At 39.0% G+C, this 23,559-nt stretch overlaps 1 protein-coding gene across 1 annotated transcript in view; it reads right to left on the minus strand.

The window, feature by feature from the left end:
• The window catches only part of INTS9 (integrator complex subunit 9), a 119,711-nt gene that overhangs the window by 38,524 nt on the left and 57,628 nt on the right, over positions 1–23,559 (minus strand). The window contains exons 7-8 of the mRNA XM_014789906.2: positions 2,467–2,587; positions 1,543–1,677 (exon numbers count right to left, since the gene is read on the minus strand). Coding sequence (XP_014645392.1) covers positions 1,543–1,677; positions 2,467–2,587 — 256 coding nt within the window. The remainder of the gene's footprint in view (positions 1–1,542; positions 1,678–2,466; positions 2,588–23,559) is intronic.

The following is a 23,559-nucleotide window of genomic DNA, read 5'->3' on the forward strand; positions in this document are numbered from 1 at the left end:
AGTATTGTAAGGGCTTTGATCTAAGCAGGACAAATTGGAAGAGCTGGCAGCCAAGTAATCTTTCTGTCTTTTATGCAGGAATATATCAGGAAGGATAGAAGCTGCCAATAAAAAATTTTGATTCAATGAAGCAGATTAAGATGACATTGATAGGTTTTTGATTTCGGTAAGTGGGAAAGGCCCAGAATTCTGCTAGCTCTAGGAAAAAACTGCAGCTTGTCCCCTCTAGACCTTGAAATGAAACTTGATTATAAAAGAAGGTATGAAAAAAACAATGCAGAGTGGCAGCTCAGAAGCATCCTATTGTTCTAGACTTACAACAGTCATTCTTTCTCCCATATTAAATGGGATATGGACTGCCCCAAGTTATCTATCAATACATCAGCTAACTATCTAATCTCCCCTGCCCTCCTTTACAATCATGGAAAGAACCAGGATTTATGAACAATAAATTCTTTACAAATACCTAAAATGGAATAAATAATACATTTATAACAATGTTTATGTACTTAGCTTCTTGCCAATATGACTGTTGAGGAATGACTAACTTGAAACCTTCCAGTAGCTTCCTTCTACAAATTAAAATAAAATCCAAATTCCTATCATGGCCTACAAAGTCCTGCACGGCCTGGCCTCTGCTAACCTCTCGGACATCTCTGCAGACTACACTTAGTATGCTGCAATCACAATGGTCTTCTCTGCTCTGCAGACATGCCCAGCTTGTTCTTGCTTTAGAGGGCCTTCATCTGCCATCTCTCCATAGTGCTTTGCCCTCACAGCTTTACATGGCTCATTTCTTCAGGTCTCAGTTCCAATGAGATCTCCCCCAGATGCTTTCTCTGACCGTTCAATTTAAACTAGTCTCCATACTCTACAGATAACCCTGCTTTGTTGTTTTCAGTACTTGCATCAATCTGAAATTACTTTGCTCACTTATTTTCTGCACACCGTCCTCTCCATACATCAACTGAACGTAGATCCATAAGCAGGGACTTTGCCTGTGGGTCACCATTGAATCTCTTACACCTAGATGAGTGCTTGGCACACAGTAAGCTGTTAGTAACTATTAAGTAATTAATATTTGCTGAGTGAACGAGTGACCATCTCTGTTTCACGTCAGGCTATGGTTATTGGAAGTGTTGGGAAATCTCAGAATCCTAGAGATGACCCTAAAGGCAGCAGTATCTTACAAAGGAACTTGGAATCCTAAATGTTGGGACACGCATAATCTAACTTTGATAAAGAGTATCTGTAGAATATAAAGTTTCAGTTAAGCAAGATGAATAAACTCTAGAGATCTGCTGTGTAACATTGTACCTATAGTCAACAATAATGTACTGTACAGTTAAAAATTTATTAAGAGGGTAGATCACATGCTAAAGTGTACTTTCCACAATAAAATAAAATTAAAAAAAAAAAGAATATCTGTAGAAACCAAAATTAGGAAGATTTAAAAACAGCTGATTTCAAAACTCTGGGTACACTATGAATTTGGGTTAAATAATTAAAAAGCTGAGTTGTTAAAAGAGAATTTAGAATTACCTGGGGGTGTGTGGTAAGCAAGGAAGATCCAGAGACGTAAGATACTTTCTCATAATGGGACTGGATAATCCAGTTGGAGCTTCCAAGGGCATAGCCAGAGCTGAGAGGAGTCACCTGGACTGCACCAAAAAGCTCCTAGAAGAGAACCACACTAAGAATGTGTGATGAGCTTTCAACGATGCAGTCATACCAGACAAGTTTGTAGGAAAAAACAACAGAAATATTCTTCTCCACTTAGAAACAGAGACTATTTTAAAGTAAACCAGAAAGTTTAAAGTAAAACAGAAAGACAATGGAAATCACATGGTAGACAGAGAAAGTAATCCTATAGTCTTTACTTGTCACCGCTGTGAAGCCCATCCACATGTCACCAGGCACCCGGGGTCCCACATTAAAAGGCAGAGATGATATATTACCAAATAGAACAAACAGAAAAATACAAGGGGTTTTCTATTTTCCTTTTCAGGTTAGGTGTTAATCTCTCGGTCATTCTCTACTGAGTGGCTCTGGGCACAAGTTAACAGAAATGGGCACCCTTATCATTATCAGGTAAGAGCTCTAAAGTTATACTTGACAAATTTCTTCTTGATCTCTTTTATGCTCTCCGTTTCTTATTTCACTTGTCCAAAATCTGTAAAGCAGTGTCCACTGTTCTAATGTGAATAGGATGAGATGCCTTTTTCCTCACTTGTTAAATGCTGGCCAGTCAAATGCTAGCTAGTGATGGGGAACGTGAGGGTTAGGAAAGAGCACTAATAAGATCCTGGGAGGGATGGAGGGAAAGGACAGATGCTCTGTCTTTTCACCTTGTACAAGATTCTTAGTGACTGAATGGCTTAAAAAAGAGAACTATAAGGTCCTTCAACGAACTAGGATATGAATCAAAAGCATTCAGAAATCACTTAAAACCAAAGTAATACTCACAATTTTCTGAGAATATCCCACCAGCTGAATTTTACTAAGGGCAGAGTTCACCTCTTGCATTGTATAGCATCTTCTCCAGGTTGACACTTCCACTGCATCCTTGAGAGGAGAAGGCAGCAGCCTGTAAATGCACCACAATGCCAATTCTTTATGTTATAGAGGATTCCTTATAAGCTATTTTTCCATTTTATCAAGGTTGTCCAACTTACGGGCTTATAATTGTTCATAGAATTCTTTTATAATCATTTTTATTCCATAAGGTTGGTAGTACTGTCCCCTCTTTTATTTCTGACTCGAGTAATTTGAGTATTCTCTCTTTTTTTCTTGGTCAATCTAGTTAAAGGTTTGTCAGTTTTGTTGATCTTTTCAATGAACCAACTTTTGGTTTCACTGATTTTTTCTTTTTACTCTCTATTCTGTTTATCAAGCTATCTGCTTTTTTTTAATCCAGTCTGATAATCTCTGCTATTTGATTGAACTGTTTAATCCATTAACATTTAATATTATTGATATAGCTGCATTACGACTACCAATTTAATTGTCGTTTTCTATATGTCTCATGTCTTTTTTGTTTCTCTGTTCCTCCTTTACTACTTTTTTTTTTGGTACTAAGTGCATATTTTTTGATGTAGCCTTTTAATTTTCTTTCATGATTTTTCACTATTTTTTTTTAGTTATTTCTTTAGTGGTTGTTCTAGGGCTTACCATATACACCTTAGTATGGAGCATTTCTATATGACATTTCACATTCTGTTCCCTGTTCACAAATGATAAATGAAATAAACTTTTCAGCTACACAAAAGACTGGGTTAAACATGGATGAGGCTTGGATTGAAGGGGAAAATAAAACATGATTTGTGACCTTTCAGACCAGCATCAGTAGTATCCCTTAAAACCAACCAACCAACAAAAATTTGTCATTAGAAAAACATTTTATCATTTGCTCTAATAGAATCAAGAAGAGACCTGAAGAGTGACTTCCCTGAGATTCTCTGTACAATACAGGTCAAGGAACTCACGGTAAATTAAAAGTGTGCATTAGCTCTGCTCTCTCTCCTGAAATACCACTGAACAATAGTAAAGGGCTTCATACACATACACCCTCAAGACAGAGAGAATGAGAGAAGAGACAATAGCAACAGTATTTTAGAAAGTGGAAAGTAGAAAGACAAATGATAACTGACTTAGCAGACCCAGGAAAGTTCAAGGAACTTAATTTATACCACAGAATCCACAAAAAGCTCAGCAATTGGAAACAACAGGTGTGTCTGGAAGTCAGGCTGAAGGTGGGCTTAAATACAAGAGGATTTGTTAAAAAAACTGATTAAGAAATAGAACCTTCCAGTTCTCCTCACCTCGTCCCTAAAGCCCAGCAATTACACTTCCCCTCCCAGGCATGTCACCAGAGGTTATTCTGCAGAGAGAGTAAAAACAAGTCTGGACTAGACCACCAACAACTGGAGGCAGGTTTGTTAAGTAAAAGTTTATACACTGACATTAACAATTTTATTCTCCTCATATGCCTTCCAGAACACTATCAGTTAGGCTTATATCCTCCAGAGTAGGAGACTGAAAGAACCTTCTCTGAAAAATTTGGTCAGTGCCAAAGAAAAAAATCAACTGAAAGATATCAAACACGGGGCTTCACGATGAAATGGCCCAAACAGATAAGGTTATGGTAAAGTCTAGACTTCAACAAGACTTACTCATGGTGCACCGACTTTCTAATCAGTCTTTTAATGTCCAACTCTTAAACATGAGCCAATAACCAAGGATTACCACACATTTGATAAAAGTCTCTAAAATGATAAAGGCCAAAACAAATGGAAGGAGGAGGAGAAGTAATAAATTAGGCTTGTAGAATAAAACTTTAAAAAATTACTGTCATTACCATCCTTAGAGAGATAAATAAGATATTATATCTAAGAAATGAGAAGCGACTTGTACTAAAATAGGGGAGCATTAAGAGAATAAAAAAGCTCTTGGAGGGGCCGGCCCCGTGGCTTAGCAGTTAAGTGCGCGCGCTCCGCTGCTGGTGGTCCGGGTTCGGATCCCAGGCGTGCACTGACGCACCACTTCTCCGGCCATGCTAAGGCCGCGTCCCACATACAGCAACTAGAAGGATGTGCAGCTATGACATACAACTACCTACTGAGGCTTTGGGGGAAAAAAATAAATAAATAAATAAAATTTATTAAAAAAAAAAGCTCTTGGAAATAAAAATATGATAGCATATAGACAATGAAAGCATGTCAAAAACTAAAAACATTAAAAAATTATACAAGACATGAAAGAACCACATAAAAGAAATATCAGAAAAGCTTAAAAATGAGGTGAAAACTCAATAAAGAATTAGAAATAAAAAAATTTTCAGAAATGAAGACTAAACTAATAGAAACACAAGTGTGGATAAACATAATAGGTAATGCTGTAAGAAAAACATAGGAAGAAAAAATTAAACACTGAAAAGAAATGAAGAGAGAAAAAGAATTTGAAAGTGGCATATAATGAAAAGGGGCAAGGAAGATGCAACATATAGATAACATGAGTCCCTAACAGAAATCCAAGCAAAGAAACAGAACAAATAATAAAAACCATAATTGTTAAAATAAAAAAAGGCTTGAAACTATATACTGAAAGAACATACTGCATACCTGAGAATACTGACCCAGAAGAACTAACACCAGATATATTCTGGGAAAATATTTAGACTATAAAGAAAACAGAAAAATAAACTTTTGGGCATCTAGGCAAAAAGAGCAAGTAACTTACAAGGGAAAAAAATATATTATATCAGAGTTTTCAACAGCAATGCTGTTTTACTAGAAGAAAACAGAGTAACATATTTAAGATATTCAAAGGAAGAAAATTCAAGTCAAGGATTATACATCTAGCAAAACTGACTTTCAAAGTCACAGAGCACAGATAAACAATTACTAACCTGCAAAAACTCAGGGAATATTGTTCTCATGATCCCATCCCAAGATATCTTCCGAAGAATGAGTTTCAGAAAACCAAAATGACTACAGAAACATCAATATATTGGCTGGTAGTGAGCATTAAATATATAAGTTACTTGTAGAAGTAAGGCAGAGTAAAGGTTAAAATGGAGACAGGATAGCATGTAATGGCCATATGTTCTGCTAATATAGATATAGTAAAAGCAAAAAAAAAAAAAGGAAGGAAAAACATATGTTCTGTCCTCCAAAAAGGCCTAGAAACAATGACCAATCCAGTCGCAATAAGTATTGCTAAAACCAAAATGGGAGCTTAGAATTCCATTTTCCACTAAAAGAAACCAGAGTTTCTTGGAGGAATGGGTGATTCCCAATTTATGGCAGGGAATGTACAAAAGGTGTCTTAAATATCCTGCTACACTAGATAGCAAGGAAACAATTAAAAGACTATAAAGGTCATAGTAAAAGGACACAGTGGACAACATGAAAGGGCTTTCACTGTCCAAAGATGGGACAATCTGAGTTGCAAAAAAGACAATAGGCTTGAAATCCATGATATATGTTTCAGAGTGGGTTGTGATTAGATTGGGGCACAGAAAGGGGCTTTTGAGTTACTGGAAATTTTCTATTTGTTGACCTGGGTGGTGGTTATAAGGATGGTTGCTTTAAAATAATTTATTACTATATATTAGTCTTGTGTGTTTTTGGTATTTGTGTTTTATTTTACAATAAAAAAGTTTAATTAAAAAAATAGAGAGAAGAGTGACGTCAGCGTCATGGCGGAGTGAGCTTTCCCGTGAACACTTCCCCCGACAAGATACAAGAAAAAGAACAGTCACAGACCAACAATGGAATCCCAGACAGTGAAAAGCTAGATCGGAAAGATCCACACTGCCGCACATGTGAGAGTGGAACGGGCTGGGCCCTGGGAGGAAGTAGGGAGAGGTAAGGAGAACTCCTCTCCCTCCCCATCAGATCAGCGATCCCCGGCCTGGCGGCTCCCAGAGAGGGGGGAGGGGTGGCCCTCGTGGGGAAACCGAAGCTCTTCAGGCTCTCTCAGCCAGTGGGAAACTCCCGCACGGAAGACTCAGAAGAGCCACAGGGCTACCATCAACATCTGAGCACCCCAGAGAGCAGATAAAGAAGGGTGAACGAGAAGCCCCCCACGTGAGGGACCCAGAGGGCAAAAGAGAGAGCTCCCCCCCTCCCCACAAACCAGACCCTGCAGCTCAACCAACCAGACCAGACCAAGGGACCCACGGCAGACCAGACCAAGGGATCCACGATAGACCAGACCAAGAGATCCCCAGCAGACCAGATCAAAAGACCCGACCCGCGGATCACAGCGGGGGGTGGGGGGGGACGGGGATGGGGACAGGATGGGGGACTGCAGATCGCAGCAGAAAAACTGGGGCAGAGCGCAGGGGGCTTAGACTACACAGCCCTTTACCCCCACACAGTGGCGGCAGGTGGAAATTGCAAGCAGAGATTTCCAGGATGAGGAAAAACAAAACCAACACAGGAACCACAATGCAAAGATATATGAAATCACCAGACCAGAAACAAAATGACAAGGACCCAGAAATCAGCCCTGAAGACACAGAAATCCATAATCTAAATGACAGAGATTTCAAAATAGCTATCATAAAAACACTCAACGAAATACGAGACAACACAGACAAACAATTCAATGAGATTAGGAGTTTCTTCACAAAAGAGATTGAAATCATAAAGAAAAACCAATCAGTGCTGATGGAGATGAAGAACACAATGCAGGCGATAAAGGAGAATCTGGAATCTTTAAAGAACAGAGCTGACAATATGGAGGAAAAAATTAGCATTTTAGAGGATAGGAATACAGATATGCTCCAGATGGAAGAGGAGAGAGAACTAAGACAAAAAAAATGAAGAAAGTCTCCGAGAAATATCCGACTCTATTAGGAAATGTAACATAAGAATTATAGGTATTCCTGAGGGAGAAGAGAGGGGAAGAGGAACAGAGAGCCTATTCAAGGAAATAATAGCTGAGAATTTCCCAAATATGGGGAAGGAGCAGGAAATACCAGTAAGCGAAGCCAACAGGTCACCTAAATATATTAACAGAAAAAGGCCCTCTCCACGACACCTAGTGGTAAGGCTAGCCAGGGTCAATGACAAAGAAACAATATTAAGGGCAGCTAGACAAAAACAAAAAATAACGTACAAAGGAAGTTCCATCAGGCTCTCAGTGGGTTTCTCAACAGAAACTTTACAGGCTAGGATAGACTGGAATGATATATTCAAAATACTGAAAGACAAAAACTTTCAGCCAAGAATACTCTATCCAGCAAAAATATCCTTCATACATGATGGAGAAATAGTAACTCTCCCAGATAAACAAAAGCTAAGGGAGTTCATGGCCACGAGACCCCCACTACAAGAAATACTCAAGAAGGCCCTCAGGCCTGAAAAAAAGGAGAGAAAGGGAATACAAAGCTTGGAGCAAGGAGAAAAATAGGTAGATAAACTCAGAAAAATAGTAGATCTTTACCGGAATAGGTTAGCAACCACTTGAATACTAAATTCAAAGATCAAAGGAAGAAACTCATCAAAAATAAATTTAACCTCATCACTGTAAACACACAGCCACAACACAAGATAGAATAAGGTATAACAAGAACAACTTAGAAGGGGAAGAGGAAAGTGATTGAATTGACTTAGTATAAGGAAATAGGAGGCCATCAGATAATGGACTATCTCATACACAAGATTTTTTACCCAAACCTCAAGGTAACCACTAAACACATAATCAAAACAAAACCACATATGATAAACAAAGAGAAAACTAGAAGAGTCATAAGACAGAACAACCAAACTGAATTGGCAGTCTGAAACAAATGGGACAAGAAACAAAGGAAATGCAAAAGAATCAGAAAATAAGTGACAAAACAGCAACATTAAGCCCTCATATATCAAGAATTACCCTAAATGTAAATGGATTGAACTCTCCAATCAAAAGATACAGAGTGGCAGGATGGATTAAAAAGCAAGACCCAACAATATGCTGCCTTCAGGAAACACATCCTAGCACTAAAGACAAGCACAGGCTCAGAGTGAAAGGATGGAAGACAATACTCCAAACTAATGGCAAACAAAAGAAAGCAGGTGTCGCCATACTTATATCAGACAAAGTAGACTTCAAGATAAAACAGGTTAAGACAGACAAAGAAGGGAAATATATAATGATAAAAGGGACACTCCACCAAGAAGACATATCACTTTTAAATATATATGCACCCAACATAGGAGCACCAATGTACATAAAGCAACTATTAACAAACCTAAAAGGAGACATCAACAACAAGACAATAATAGTAGGAGATCTTAACACCCCACTTACATCAATGGATAGATCATCCAGACAAAAAGTCAATAAAGAAATAGTAGACTTAAATGAAAAACTGGACGAGATGGACCTAGTAGACATATACAGAGCACTCCATCCAAAAACAGCTGACTACACATTCTTCTCAAGCACCCATGGAACATTCTCAAGGATAGACCATATGTTGGGAAACAAGGCAAGCCTCAATAAATTTAAGAAGATTGAAATCATAACAAGCATCTTTTCAGACCATAATGCTATGAAACTGGAAATGAAGCATGAAAAAAAACTGGGAAAGTGACAAAAATGTGGAGATTAAACAACATGCTACTGAACAACCAGTGGATCATTTATGAAAATAAAGGAGAAATCAAAAACTATCTGGAAACAAACGAAAATGAAAATATGCCATACCAAACCATATGGGATGCAGCAAAAGCAGTCCTGAGAGGGAAACTCATAGCGATAAAAGCCCACCTTAACAAACAAAAGAAAAAGCCCGAATAGGCAACCTTAAATTACACCTAACAGAGCTAGAAAAAGAAGAACAAACAAGCCCAAAGTCAGCAGAAGGAGAGAAATAATAAAAATCAGAGCAGAAATAAATGAAATTGAGACCAAAAAAACAGTAGAAAGGATTAATGAAACAAAGAGTTGGTTCTTCGAGAAGATAAACAAAATCGACAAACCCTTAGCCAGGCTTACTAGGAACAAAAGAGAAAAGGCTCAAGTAAATAAAATTAGAAATGAAAGAGGAGAAATTACTACGGATACCACGGAAATACAGAGGATTATAAGAGAATATTATGAGAAATTATATGCTAACAAATTGGACAATCTAGAAGAAATGGATAAATTCTTAGATTTATACAACCTCCCAAAACTGAACCAAGAAGAAATGGAGAATCTGAATAGACCAATCACAAGTAAAGAGATTGAAATAGTAATCAAAAACCTCCCAAAAAATAAAAGTCCCGGACCAGATGGCTTCTCGGGTAAATTTTACCAAACATCCAAAGAAGATTTAATACCCGTCCTTCTCAAACTATTCCAAAAAATAGAGGAAGATGGAACACTTCCTACATCATTCTACGAGGCCAACATCACCCTGATACCAAAGCCAGACAAAGACAATACAAAGAAAGAAAATTACAGGCCAATATCGCTGATGAACATTGATGCAAAAATCCTCAACAAAATATTGGCAAACCGAACACAACAATACATTAAAAAGATCATACACCATGATCAAGTGGGATTTATACCAGGGATGCAGGGAGGTTCAACATCCGCAAGTCAATCAACGTGATACATCACATCAACAAAACAAAGAATAAAGACCACATGATCATCTCAATAGGTGCAGAGAAGGCATTTGACAAGATACAACATCCATTTATGATAAAAACTCTCAACAAAATGGGAATAGAAGGAAAGTACCTCAACATAATAAAGCTATTTATGACAAACCCACAGCCAACATCATACTCAACGGGGAAAGACTGAAAGCCATTCCTCTGAGAACAGGAATGAGGCAGGGCTGCCCACTCTTACCTCCTGTTCAACATAGTACTGGAGGTTTTGGCCAGAGCAATTAGGCAAGAAAAAGGAATAAAAGGAATCCAAATAGGTAATGAAGACCTGAAACTCTCACTATTTGCAGATGACATGATTGTATATATAGAAAGCCCTAAAGAATCTGTTGGAAAACTATTAGAAACAATCAACAACGACAGCAAAGTTGCATGGTACAAAATCAATCTACAAAAATCAGTTGCATTTCTGTATGCTAATAATGAACTAACAGAAAGAGAGCTCAAAAAGATAACACCATTTACAATTACATCAAAAAGAATAAAATACCTAGGAATAAATCTTACCAAGGAGGTGAAGGACTATACAATGAGAACTACAAGACATTATCGAAAGAAATCCATGATGACATAAAGAAATGGAAAGATATCCCATGCACCTGGATTGGAAGAATAAACATAGTTAAAATGTCTATATTACCTAAAGCAATCTACAGATTCAATGCAATCCCAATCAGAATCCCAATGACATTCTTCACAGAAATAGAAAATAGAATACTAAAATTTATATGGGGCAACAAAAGACCCCGAATAGCTAAAGAAATCCTAAGAAAAAAGAACAAAGCAGGAGGCATCACAATACCTGACTTCAAAACATACTACAAAGCAATAGTAATCAAAACAGCATGGTACTGGTACAAAAACAGACACACAGATCAATGGAACAGAATGGAAAGCCCAGAAATAAAACCACACATATATGGACGGCTAATTTTCGACAAAGTTGCTAAGAACATACAATGGAGAAAGGAAAGTCTCTTCAATAAATGGTGTTGGGAAAACTGGACAGCCACATGCAAAAGAATGAAAGTGGACCATGTGCTATCGCCATTCACAAAAATTAACTCAAAATGGATCAAAGACCTGAAGGTGAGACCTGAAAGTATAAAACTCATAGAAGAAAATATAGTCAACACACTATTTGACATTGGTTTTAAAGGAATCTTTTCAGGGCTGGCCCCGTGGCTTGGCGGTTAAGTGTGCGCGCCTCCGCTGCTGGCGGCCCGGGTTTGGATCCCGGGCGGGCACCAACGCACCGCTTCTCCGGCCAGGATGAGGCTGCGTCCCACATACAGCAACTAGAAGGCTGTGCAGCTATGACATACAACTATCTACTGGGGCTTTGGGGGAAAAAAAATAAAATAAATAAAAATTTAAAAAATAGAAACCAGCTTTAAAAAAATAAATAAATAAAAAATAAAAAAATAAAGGAATCTTTTCAGATGTCATGCCTACCCAGACTAGGGAAACTAAAGAAAAAAATAAACAAGTGGGACTTTATCAGATTAAAGAGCTTTTATAAGACAAATGAAACCAGAATCAAGATGAACAGACAACCAACCAGCTGGGAGAGAATATGTGCAAAACATACATCTGACAAGGGGTTGATCTCCATAATATATAAAGAACTCACACAACTGAACAACAAAAAAACAAACAACCCGATCAAAAAATGGGCAGAGGAAATGAACAGACACTTTGGAGAAGTGTATACAGGAAGATATACAGATGGCCAATAGGCACATGAAAAGATGTTCAACATCACTAATCATCAGGGAAATGCAAATCAAAACAACACTAAGATACCACCTCACGCCCGTTAGAATGGCTATAATCACCAAGACAAAAAACAAGTGTTGGAGAGGATGTGGAGAAACAGGAACCCTCATACACAGCTGGTGGGAATGCAAACTGGTGCAGCCTCTACGGAAAACGGTATGGAGATTCCTCAAAGAATTAAAAATAGAGATGCCCTATGATCCAGCCATCCCACTACTGGGAATCTATCCAACGAACCTGAAATCAACAATTCAAAGAGGCTTATGCACCCCTATGTTCGTTGCAGCATTATTCACCATAGCCAAGAAGTGGAAGCAACCTAACTGTCCCTCGTCTGATGACTGGATTAAGAAAATGTGGTATATATATACACATTGGAATACTACTCAGCCATAAAAAAAGACAAAATCGTCCCATTTGCAACAACATGGATGGGCGTGGAGCGTATTATGTTAAGTGAAGTAAGCCAGAAAGAGAAAGACAAACACTGTATGACCTCACTCATATGTGGAATATAAACCAACACATGGACAGAGAAAACTGTACTGTGGTTACCAGGAGCAGTGGGGTTGGGGGGTGGGCACAAGGGGTGAAGGGAGTCATATATATGGTGATGGACAAACAAAAATGCACAACCCAAAATTTCACAATGTTAAAAACCATTAAAACATCAATAAAAAAAATAGAAAAATTTATGTCAAAATAAGAAATATAGCAGAAATGAAAAACTTGTAGACAGGTTGGGAGATAAAGTTAAGAGAATTTCCCAGACAAAAGAACAAATAAAAACAAAGAGATGGAAAAGAGGAGAGAAAAAAATTTATACCAGAATAAAGGAAAAAAAAATTTTTTTTTACCAGAATTGAAGTCCTTGATTTTCTAGATGGGGGTAGGGGGAGGGTGGTGGTGGTCAGCAAACATTTTCTATGAAGGGACACAGATATTTTAAGCTTTGCAGACCATATACAATCTGTCACATTATTCAACTGAACCGTGTAATGCCACAGACAATATGTAAATGAATGAGTGTGGCTGTATGCCAATAAAACTATTTATAAAAAACAGTGGCGGGCCAGATTTGGCCCACAAAACAGGGGCTTGGCCATAGTTGCCACCTCTGTTCTAGACTGAAAGGGCCCACTAAGTACTCAGCACATGAATGAAAACTGTCCTGTGGTAAGACACATCACGAACTTAAGGAACAAAGAGAAGGTTCTAAAAGTTTCCATAGAGGAATAAACAGGATACATACCAAAGATCTAGACTCAGAATAGCATTCGACTTTTCAACAGCATTTCTGGAAGCTAGAAGAAAATAGAGCAATGCTTTCAAAATTCTAAGAGAAAATTATATCTAATCTGTATTTCTATCAGTGTGGGGTTAGAAAAAAAGCATTTTAGACGTGCAAGGTCTCAGGAAATTTACCTCCCATGCACTCTTTCTCAGGAAGTTATTGGAGGATGTGCCCTGCAAAATGAAGGTGTAACAAGAAAAAGAAAGGCCCAGAAAACAGCTTCTAACAGAAAAAAGAGGTGAAGAAATCTTCAGGAAAATGGTGGTGAAAATTCTAAACTGAAGCTGTGCAGCAGGCCCGAGAGCAGCTGACTCAGACCAGAGAAAGAGAGAAGGTTCTGGGAGAGGAGTTTTCAAGAAGATAAAATTGTTAGAATACCTATTGAGTTTGCACATACTGAGGAGAGACTTAGACAAATTGGGGAGAGGTTAGAGATAAATTATGAATAAGTACATAGAAAACTAAGCAAATAAGCAAACAAAATAATTACTAACTCAAGGGAAAACAAAAAGTTGTTAAAGAAAGAAAAAATAATCCTAACATTATATGGCCAGTGAATTGCATTTATACAGTCATGATAATGTAAACACTGAATAGAGATTTAGATCAAAATCGTATATAGATCATGTTGTTCCAATTCTCTTTACTTTTGTTTCTCCAGCAATAAAAAATCAATAATCCTTCTCTTTACCTTCTGCATAAAGACACATGAAGATTTTTATTTCATTCATCTATTCTATGTATATTGGATTGCTTTAGGTTTTACATTATTTATTCAATATTTACTTAGCCCTGACTATGGCTATAACATTTAAGTCCTGTAAGGGGTATAACAGGTACAACATAAAGCCCTCTGCTCACAAGGAGCTTAAGGCTAAGAAAATTTTACAATAGTACAAGGCAATAAAAGAGATGTCAAAAGTCATGAGTCATCCTTGCCTGCAGACTTGCCTTCCCTCACAGAAGGGCCTAAATGATATATTAAAAATGCAAATCGCAACACACACACATACACACCCTCCCCTCTCCCCACTTTAATGGCTCACAATACATTCAGGACAAAACCCAAGGCTCTCAGCATGACTTCAGAAGGCCCTTCTTTTCTGGGTCTTTCCTCAGCCTATATTTTATATACTGAGCTATAAATGGCTCTCTCAGGGTCAGGCTCCCTCAAGCCTCTAACCTCCTCCAACGTTGTCGTCACATTTTGTGTGGACAATACTTACTTACTCCTGCTTTGAAACCTGGACCATTGGTCACTTTTTCTCAAGTCTTGTGACACCAGTCTAGGCCAGGTACATACCCTATGTGATCCTTGGGAAGATGGCCTGACCCTGAGTATCAGACACAGGGAAGTGGTACAGAAGCTACCTTTGGATGAGGCTACTGGCAGGGGCTAAGGCTACTGATTCTCTTCTCCTTCCGTATCTTTGTAACTCTCTGCCAACCACTTTGAGGAAGGAGAGTTCTCTCAGAGGCACTGTCACATACTGGAAAAAACAGACCTCTTCACCTCTGTTACCTCTTGACCTCTGGCCCCTAGTTTCCTCATTTGTAAGACAGGGAGAGCATCACCTTCCTTTTAGACTTGTTCTGCAAGAAGTAAATGATACAATGTGTGTGTCTGGCACCGAACAGATACTGAATAAAGACTGTCTCCAATCCTCCCCAACATACACTGCCATCACAGCCCCAGGAGCATATGCATTTACCAACAATATAGAAGTGGACTTCAACCCAGGGTGATTTACTTCGATGAGGAGCAATGACTCTGCACTTGAGTGGCCTAGGCACTGCTCTAGAGAGTCCCAAGGAAGAACCCAAGCTACTCCCCTGCTTTAGCTCCTTCTTTAAATTCTTCAGGATCAGAGTCCATGGCTTAGGCCTCCTTGGGCTGCCCTTGATAAAAAATAAAGACTTCTCACTTTGGGCTGGGTAGGAGCAGAAAGGTTTCTTAACTTTATGCCAGAGCTGGAAGCTATCATGGGAGCGGCTAGAGAGTGGGGAGGATGAGAAATAACACTTCCAGCCCAGTCATATCTCTCAACCCAGCTGAATTTATTTTACAGTATCCTCAGATTTGCCAAGGCCCTGCACTGAGTCACCTGTCTTAGAGGTTGAGCTACAAACTCATACACAAGGCTAGATTAGAACTACTCTACTTTCTTTACTGTGCACTTCCTTCCCCATCCCTTGGTAATGGCCACTACTGCCTTTACCCAAAACTACACTGGGCTTTACTTTCTTCCCTTGATGGCCCTTCCCAGAAAACTCTCCCCTTCCCAGAAAACTCTCCCCTTTCCATCTAGACTATGTCCTGCAAAAATTAAGCAGATTAAAATCTGAAACCGGGCCGGCCCGGTGGTTAAGTTCATGCGTTTTGTTTTGGCGGCCCAGGGTTTGTGGGTTCGGATGCCGGGCACAGACCTACACACTGCTCATCAAGCCATGCTGTGGCGCCGTCCCACATACAAAAAATAGAGGAAGACTGGCAAAGATGTTAGCTCAGGGCCAATCTTCCTTACCAAAAAAACAAAAAACAAAAAATCAAACAAAATCTGGACCAGTCTTTCTCAAAATGAGGCATCTGGTTACTTTAATGTTTCCATCTCTGCTGGAGATTAAACAATCATATATTCAGCCTCTGGAGTAAGCTAGCAAATGCTCTGAGCCCTTGGTAAGGGAAAGGGGGAAGACTGAAGATATGAAATATTCACTACTTTTGCCCTCAACAGCCCAGAACCTATTTCTAGAGAAATTACTGGAGTGTTTCAGGTGGGGAAAAAATTTCCTTAAGCAAAACAAAAGACTTGTGAAAAATTAAGGTATATTTCAGTTTGGATCTTTTCCCATCTACCCCTTCAGGGTAAAAAGCATGCAAATCATAAACTTATGTTCCAGAAAAACTGAAGAAAGCATTTGTTTATACAGAAACATTCATGATGATTTTTGATAACCGGTTTAGTAGAGCACTGTTGGAAGGGGGAGAAGAGTCTTATTAAATACCCACAATAATAAAAACAATACATCTTTTTATCCCATTACATCATATTACTCACATAGTAGTATGTTTTTCATTTTTGTATCCTCAGCACTGGGCACAGTGCCCAACATAAAAGACTATTAAAAGGAGAAATGTCTGTTCACTTGTTACTCCAGGAAAGGTAAGAACCAGCCGGTCAATTATTAATGAGTCCTATCTGAAGTGCACCAGTAAGCTTGGGTAGACTGAGTTGTATGACAGTGGGCCAGGTGGCGAAAGCATATGGAAGGAACCAAACAGTGAGCCAGAAGAGGAAGGCTAAGCAGGTCCCAACAACTCTTGTCTCGAGTCTGGCCTGCTCAGTTTAGGGTTTTGTGGAAGGTAACTTCTGACATAGTTCCCAAGGATCCCCGCCTTCCTGTATTCAACCCCTTATGTGAGCCCCTCCCTGAGTGTGCGCTGGACCTAATGGCTTGTCTCTAGTGAAGAGAATATGACAAAAGTGACGGAATGTCAATTCCAAGATTAGGTCACAAAAGACTGACTTCCATCTTGCCCACACACTCTCTCCTGCCCTCTTGCTTGTTCGCTCTGATGAAACCAGCTGCCATGCTGTGAGATGCTCTGTGGAGAGGACAACACAGCAAGGGCCCAGGGGCGGCTTCAGTACAACGTCCCTGAGGAACTGAATCCTGCCAATAACTATGTGAGTGACCCAAGAAGAGGATCCTTCTCAGTGGAGCTTGAGATAAAAGGAGCCTGTGGTAGACCCAGAGCCAAATGACCTAGTGTTATTAATAAATTATAAAGTTTTTTGGGCCATGTTCTAGTACAGAGGCAGCATTTTAATACCTTAACTAAGTTTGAGCTTTTCTCAGGTCTCCTCAATGAATTTTTTACAAACTCTAATTGTACAGAACTTTCATAGAAGGCTCCTCTTAGTGTCACATTTAACTTGATTTTTGTTTCTTTTAAAGATTTTATTTATTTATTTTTCCCCCCAAAGCCCCAGCAGATAGTTGTGTGTCACAGCTGCACATCCTTCTAGTTGCTGTATGTGGGACGCGGCCTCAGCATGGCCGGACAAGCAGCGCGTCGGTGCGAGCCCGGGATCCGAACCCGGGTCGCCAGCAGTGGAGCGCGCTCACTTAACCACCAAGCCACGGGGCCGGCCCGATTTTTGTTTCTTTTAGCTGCAATATTGAGCAATCTACTTAACCTCCTTTTTTCCCTCCACATTTCTAAACTTAGGGTAAAAAATACTTTCCTCACAAATTGTGAGGATTACAGCAAATAAGTAATAAAATATCAGTATGTTAAAAAAAATACATATGAAGTGCATATTAATTCCCCCCTCACCCTTATGCTTAAATTCTTTGGATATCTTATTCTGGTACCTTATATATTGACTACATTTTTCAGATCTACAACTAATCATTTTTCATTTCTCTATTTGGAAATGTCTAGAGGTTTCCTTTTTCATATAGGCTTCCCAACTATAATTTCACAAATAAACAATATCAGTAAATATTCTCTCAGCTAGACAAAAGATTTAGATTAGGAATTAGTCAAATGTATTGTTGGATTTTTCAAAGAACAAAGTTTCAATATTCTTTTGTACAATGTTAACTTTAAATCCTTCTCTCTCCTTCCTGGTGTGCACTGGCTCATTTTAACCCAGCCAGTCACCTCTCAAACATGCCATGTTGCCATGTTTTTCCCATAGTGTTCCCTTATCTTGGAATAATCTCTTCCCTCCTTCAAACCCTACTTAACCTGCCAAGCCCAGCCTAAGTTTTGCCACTTAGTACATAATCTTTGCCTGACAAGCTCCTTGAGTACAGGGAGTACGTCTTCAACTTTTGGGGGTATTTTCCTACAAACTTATCATAATGCCAGGCACTTGGCATCAACAAATAAGTCTGAAGTCCTCTGAATTCCATATTTATACCCACAAATTCCTTTCGCAAACAGCCTTTTTGATTTTTCAAGACACGTAGTCACTTTGTCATTACTTCCTTCTATATCCTAACATCTTGTCTAACCTAGCTTTCCCTAAAACTCTCCTTATACTTACATGAGGCCATAATTATAGAGGCATTTACAGAGCCATTCAAAGTCATTAGGATTATTGGCTGATTTAGCATAAGTCGGATAAGAAAACCCACTGGGAACTAGTTTTGTTTTTTCTGCCCTTCTAATTTATCAATGTCAAGTTCTCAGAGTCTAAATGTTTCATAAGTACTTTCAAAAAGATTTAATTGTTTTGTTTTGTTCTTATCACACTTGAGTGCTTAATAAACTTTTATCCCAGTGCTCTGACATCATGCCAGAGCCCTGCTGTCTCTTCTTGCATCCTACCAGCACAATAAGCAGCACAAGATCATGTGTTTTTGTTAAAGGGTAAGACTATGGACTAAGTCCATAGGGATCACTTAAAAGCTTATAAATAAAACACTGGTTGGGATTTTTTTTTTTAAAGACATGGGACAAATTATTATTATTTTTTTTGTGTGTGAGGAAGATCAGTCCTGAGCTAACACCCATGCTAATCCTCCTCTTTTTGCTGAGGAAGACGGGCTCTGAGCTAACATCTATTGCCAATCCTCCTCCTTTTTTTTTCCCCCCAAAGCCCCAGTAGATAGTTGTATGTCATAGTTGCACATCCTTCTAGTTGCTGTATGTGGGACGCGGCCTCAGCATGGCCAGAGAAGCGGTGCGTCGGTGCGCGCCCTGGATCCGAACCCGGGCCGCCAGTAGCGGAGCGCACGCACTTAACTGCTAAGCCATGGGGCCGGCCTTGGGTTGGGATTTTTTAATTGTTTGAGGAATGAAGGAATGAATGAACAAAATGAACGTAAGAACAGAATACAAAGAATATAAGAAGCAGAAAAGTTTTCTTCCTCTCATTACAGCAAACTGTGCTTAACATACACGTGGGTAGGGTGGAGTGGAGATGTGTGAACAGAGTGATGATCTATTTGGAGTTTACCAAAACTGGAGCCTGAAAATCAAGCATTTCTCAAGATTAACCAGAAACTAGATTATAATTCCTGATTTTGTTTTAGATCAATTTATCTCTAAAAAGGACAAAGGCATTAGCTTACGCTACCAAAGCACAACAGAAAGAATTCTTGAGAGTACTATCTTTGCTTTAATTCTATGCTTATCAAAAAAACTCTTATCTATAATTTGATCTCTTAAGTGGGCTTGCCGACCAGAAGGTGTCCTAGATAGATGAACCATTCTAATTCTGGAGCCGGGCAGATGTCTCAATATAAACTAATTAAATGGACTTTTTGTTTGTCAGTCAGTATCCTGGCAGTTTGGTCAGCCTGAACCAGGCCCTCAGAGGCTAATCTACTCTGAGTGAAATGAAATGATTAAGTTTCTGGAATTGCAAAGCTGAAGAACAAGCTGTGATAACTTCATCAAAGTACTGCCACACTATGAGGATGTAATTAAGGAGCCTTTCCCTTGGACATCTTTAAAAACTGTAACATAAGTGAACTTAGAGATAATTTAATTCAATTCTCTTATTTTACAGAAAAGGAGATTGAGTCCCAGAACCTGAATGACAGTGCTAACCAACTAGAAGCAACAGTGGGATAAGAAAATAGTTTTCCTTCTACTATACTACCTTGCTTTCATCAGGAAAGGCAGTGTCTAAAGATAATTAGGCAGGGGAAGGTAGATGTGTGCCGGATACTGAACAGGGTTATGTGAGCCAAGCATATATCATTAAAAGGGAAAGGACGCTGGTGTTCACTGAGCACCTACTGTGTGCCCAGCAGCATTTTAAGGACTTGACTCACATTACTCATTTAGTCTTCAGAGCAACCCTGTGAAATTGCTAATATTATTCCCATTTTATAAACGAGGAAACAGAGCCTAGAAGAAATAAATTGCTGCAGCTACTAAGAAGCAGATCGGAAATACAAACACTAGTCTATTTGATCTCCAAGCCCATAACTTGAATTTTCTTCCTACTATATAGTTAGACCTGATAAATCCCTCTATAAATACCCAAGGAGTGTCAAAGCAGAAAAACTTCAACCAGGATATGCTTTTTTGTGTGTGTCCTATAAGGTAAGAATCCATATTTTAAGCTCTGAGTACTGAAAATTGCCATAACACTTCAGCCAGGAATATACCAGTGCATAATTCCTTAATGCTTGTGAGAGGATTATGACAGTATCTTGTAATGATTTATCCTTAATTATAATTGTAGATTTATAGTCTTATACAAAAAATGCTAGCCTCATACAAAAAATACTAGAGGCTGAGTTAGTCTCTTAAGTAGAATATTTTGCTTTAAATTTTCCCATTAAGAAATTAAACTTTGAAGTGAGTGTAGGAAAGTCAGAGACTCAAGAATTATATTGCAAGGGATTCTCCTTTTCCAACTCTTCAAAATCTCTTTTTCAAGAAGAATAAACTGCAACGTCAAAATGAGGAAGAAGGATGGCTCACTTCTAAATAAATCTCAAAGAGCAGTGTCAACTGAGGCAGGAAGTCAGACAGCTGCCAACAAGCAAGAGTAATTGTTTTTTTTTTGTTATACATACCAATACTAAATCAAATGCTGATTCAAACTAACTTCAAATGATTTAAGGGAATTTGTCAGATTCCTTTGACCAATGAGTTGGAAAGATTTTAATTTACTGTTTTCTTTAGTTGATGGTCTTATTAGTAACTTAAGCTACTAAGATGCATTAATTTTTGGCACTTAATGAAGAGACTGACAGTATAAGGTTTAAGTATAAGTCAAAAACTGGGGGCTTGAGGCTCAAATCCAACTCACTGAGGTGTTTTGCTTGGATCACACAGGATTTTATTTTAATGTGTGAGCCAATATTTTAAAAAGATTTAAAAAAATCACATTTAGAACATCCAGATTTTGAGCCTCTCTTAAGAAAAGGAAGATTTGGCAGCGACGGGCTCACGTTCCCATATGGCCACAATCTGCCGAAGTTGAGTGTTGGCTGCCCCTTCAGAGGGGTGTGGTCGCTGGTCCATAGTTCCTGGCAATCCACCTCACTCCTATTATCTTCTCCATCTCTGGAGGCATCTGAGTTTGTGACCCTACTTTAGAGGAACTCGACAAGGAGAGTGCAGGAATTAAAGAAAAAAAAAAAAAAAGAACGAAGAAATAAAGAAAAGACACAGCCCATATCACTTGGGAAAAATGTTAATGTAGCAGACAGCAAAAAACAGTGTTTCTCAATACAGTAAGTCACAGTACTTTGGGACATTAGATATCAACTGGCTTGTGACAGAAATTTACAAGTGACGTTAATCCTTCAGCACAAATGTTGCCCTAATGATGCATTTTTAGTATTCTGCCCCAAGGTTAGATTCTAGGTGAATACTTCAAAAGAACTCTTCAAATTTTTCTACCGCTTCTAACATTTATGCTGAGTCTATCGAGAAGAAAAAGAGGACACAGCTTTTTTGGTTTGTCTAACACCTCAGCATACTCTTTCCAATAATTAGACTCTTCTCTTTCTCTGTCAATAACAATGGCTCATCTCACACTCAAAAGACAAAACAAAATACTTCACCAGGATCAGAAATATGGTCACAATACAGGAAATAATGAAATATTGTCTTTGCTAATATTGCAAATTATTCTCTTTGCTCCTCTACCAAGTGCTTTCAACAGTTTCTGATTTTTGCCCACCAGGTGGCGAGATAGCAAATTCAAGGTTTTATTTCAACTAGCACTTTTTTTAAAAAGGGAGATTTCCTAAGTATCTTACAAAATAACTTTCAGCTCCTCCCTAGCCCTCTGCTCCTTCAAGTTCCTCACCTTTCTGCCTAGTATACAACGGCATTTCTTTTGTGAGCCAGTTATCTTGTATTTTACAAAGAATGGGAGGTAAAGGAAAACTGCCAAGGACTCCACCCAAGGTCACAGAAGAAAAGGCAAAATAAGGACTTGGAACTTCCTAAGACTTGGCCCAGGACTTGAGAGTCAGGAAACGGTGACCTTTGAACATGATTTCTGGTGTGCCAAAACTATTTGTGGCAGAATATTATAAAGGGTATAAATTTAAAAGGAGGAAGTAAGGGAAGCCAAAGGTGTACGTGTTCCATGGGGAAAGAAAACAAAGTCCTAAGGTTTCTAAGGAGGGAGATACAGAGAACTGGGTCCAATGTGGTCCAGTGGGCACATGGGAGAAAGAAAAGGGAAAGGAGAAATAGCAATGGGCAGGAGGAAAGGGAGCTGAGAACAGGAATGCAAATGAGGAGGGGAGAGGACCCTGTACTAATTGGGTAGGGCGGTCAGATCAAGGAAGCAATTCATGTTACATGCAGAACACCCAGATGTGTGCGCGTCCAGAAAACATTTTCTAACGTGAAGCCATACAGACACCACATCCCCAATCAAGGAAATAGAGACATAAAGAAAATCCATAAAACATAGGAGAAAATGTGCACAGTTAAACATTCTTCCTCCTCCCGTTACATGAGAGGGGGCTCACATGCACACGAGAAGAGGCGTGTGTGTGCCCAAGAGGTGGCCCAGCACAGAGGTTAAGAGCACGGACTGTGGAACCAGACCAGCCCGACTGCCTACGTTTGAATCCAAATCCTACCGCTCACCAGTTGGGTGACCTTGAGCAAGTTAGTTAACCTATTTGTGCCTGTTTTCTCTTCTGTAAAAGACAATGTTAAAGAATTAAATGAATCAAAACATTGAGAATAATGTCCGACACACAGCAAGTGCTATATAAGTTAAATAAAATAAATAACATGTATACAAAGGAATGCCTAGGGGAGACTCCCATGGTCAAAGTCTCAAACAGTTATAGTATAAAAGTATATTCTCTTAGCTACACGTACAAATTCTTGTAGAAACAATATTCACAAACACTAAGTCTAAAGTTTAGATAACCAGATGGCTAACAAATCACTGACCTAGAGCGCATGAGAACTCAGTGGCAATGTAACTAGAAAAGAGCAGACTTGGGTAGAAGCATATGGAACATGCGCTACTTAAGTCACAAGATGAGTTTTTACTCCCAACTCTGGATGCTAGGTCTGGAAGGCTGGGACTCCTGTGGTGCCTGGAGGTGAGGGCAGCAGTTGGTAGGGTTAGAGAGACTGCAGTATGTTAAGACTGACTGGTGTCCTCCACTGCCAATTAAATATGAGAGCATGAAAGTAGAATCAAGCTGTCTCCTTGCCTCCTCTATTATATTTCTACTTACTTCACCTCTTATAAGCTGATCCTAGTGCTCTACTGAAACTAACCTCTCTGGGATTTCCATAACCAGAGGCCTCATCTCCATCACGACATTTCTGCGGCATCTGATACCACTGACAAGCCCGGGTTT

The sequence above is a fragment of the Ceratotherium simum genome, chromosome 12 (genome assembly GCF_057802395.1).
Source record: "Ceratotherium simum simum isolate JZ-2026a chromosome 12, ASM5780239v1, whole genome shotgun sequence".
Lineage (NCBI taxonomy): Eukaryota > Metazoa > Chordata > Mammalia > Perissodactyla > Rhinocerotidae > Ceratotherium > Ceratotherium simum.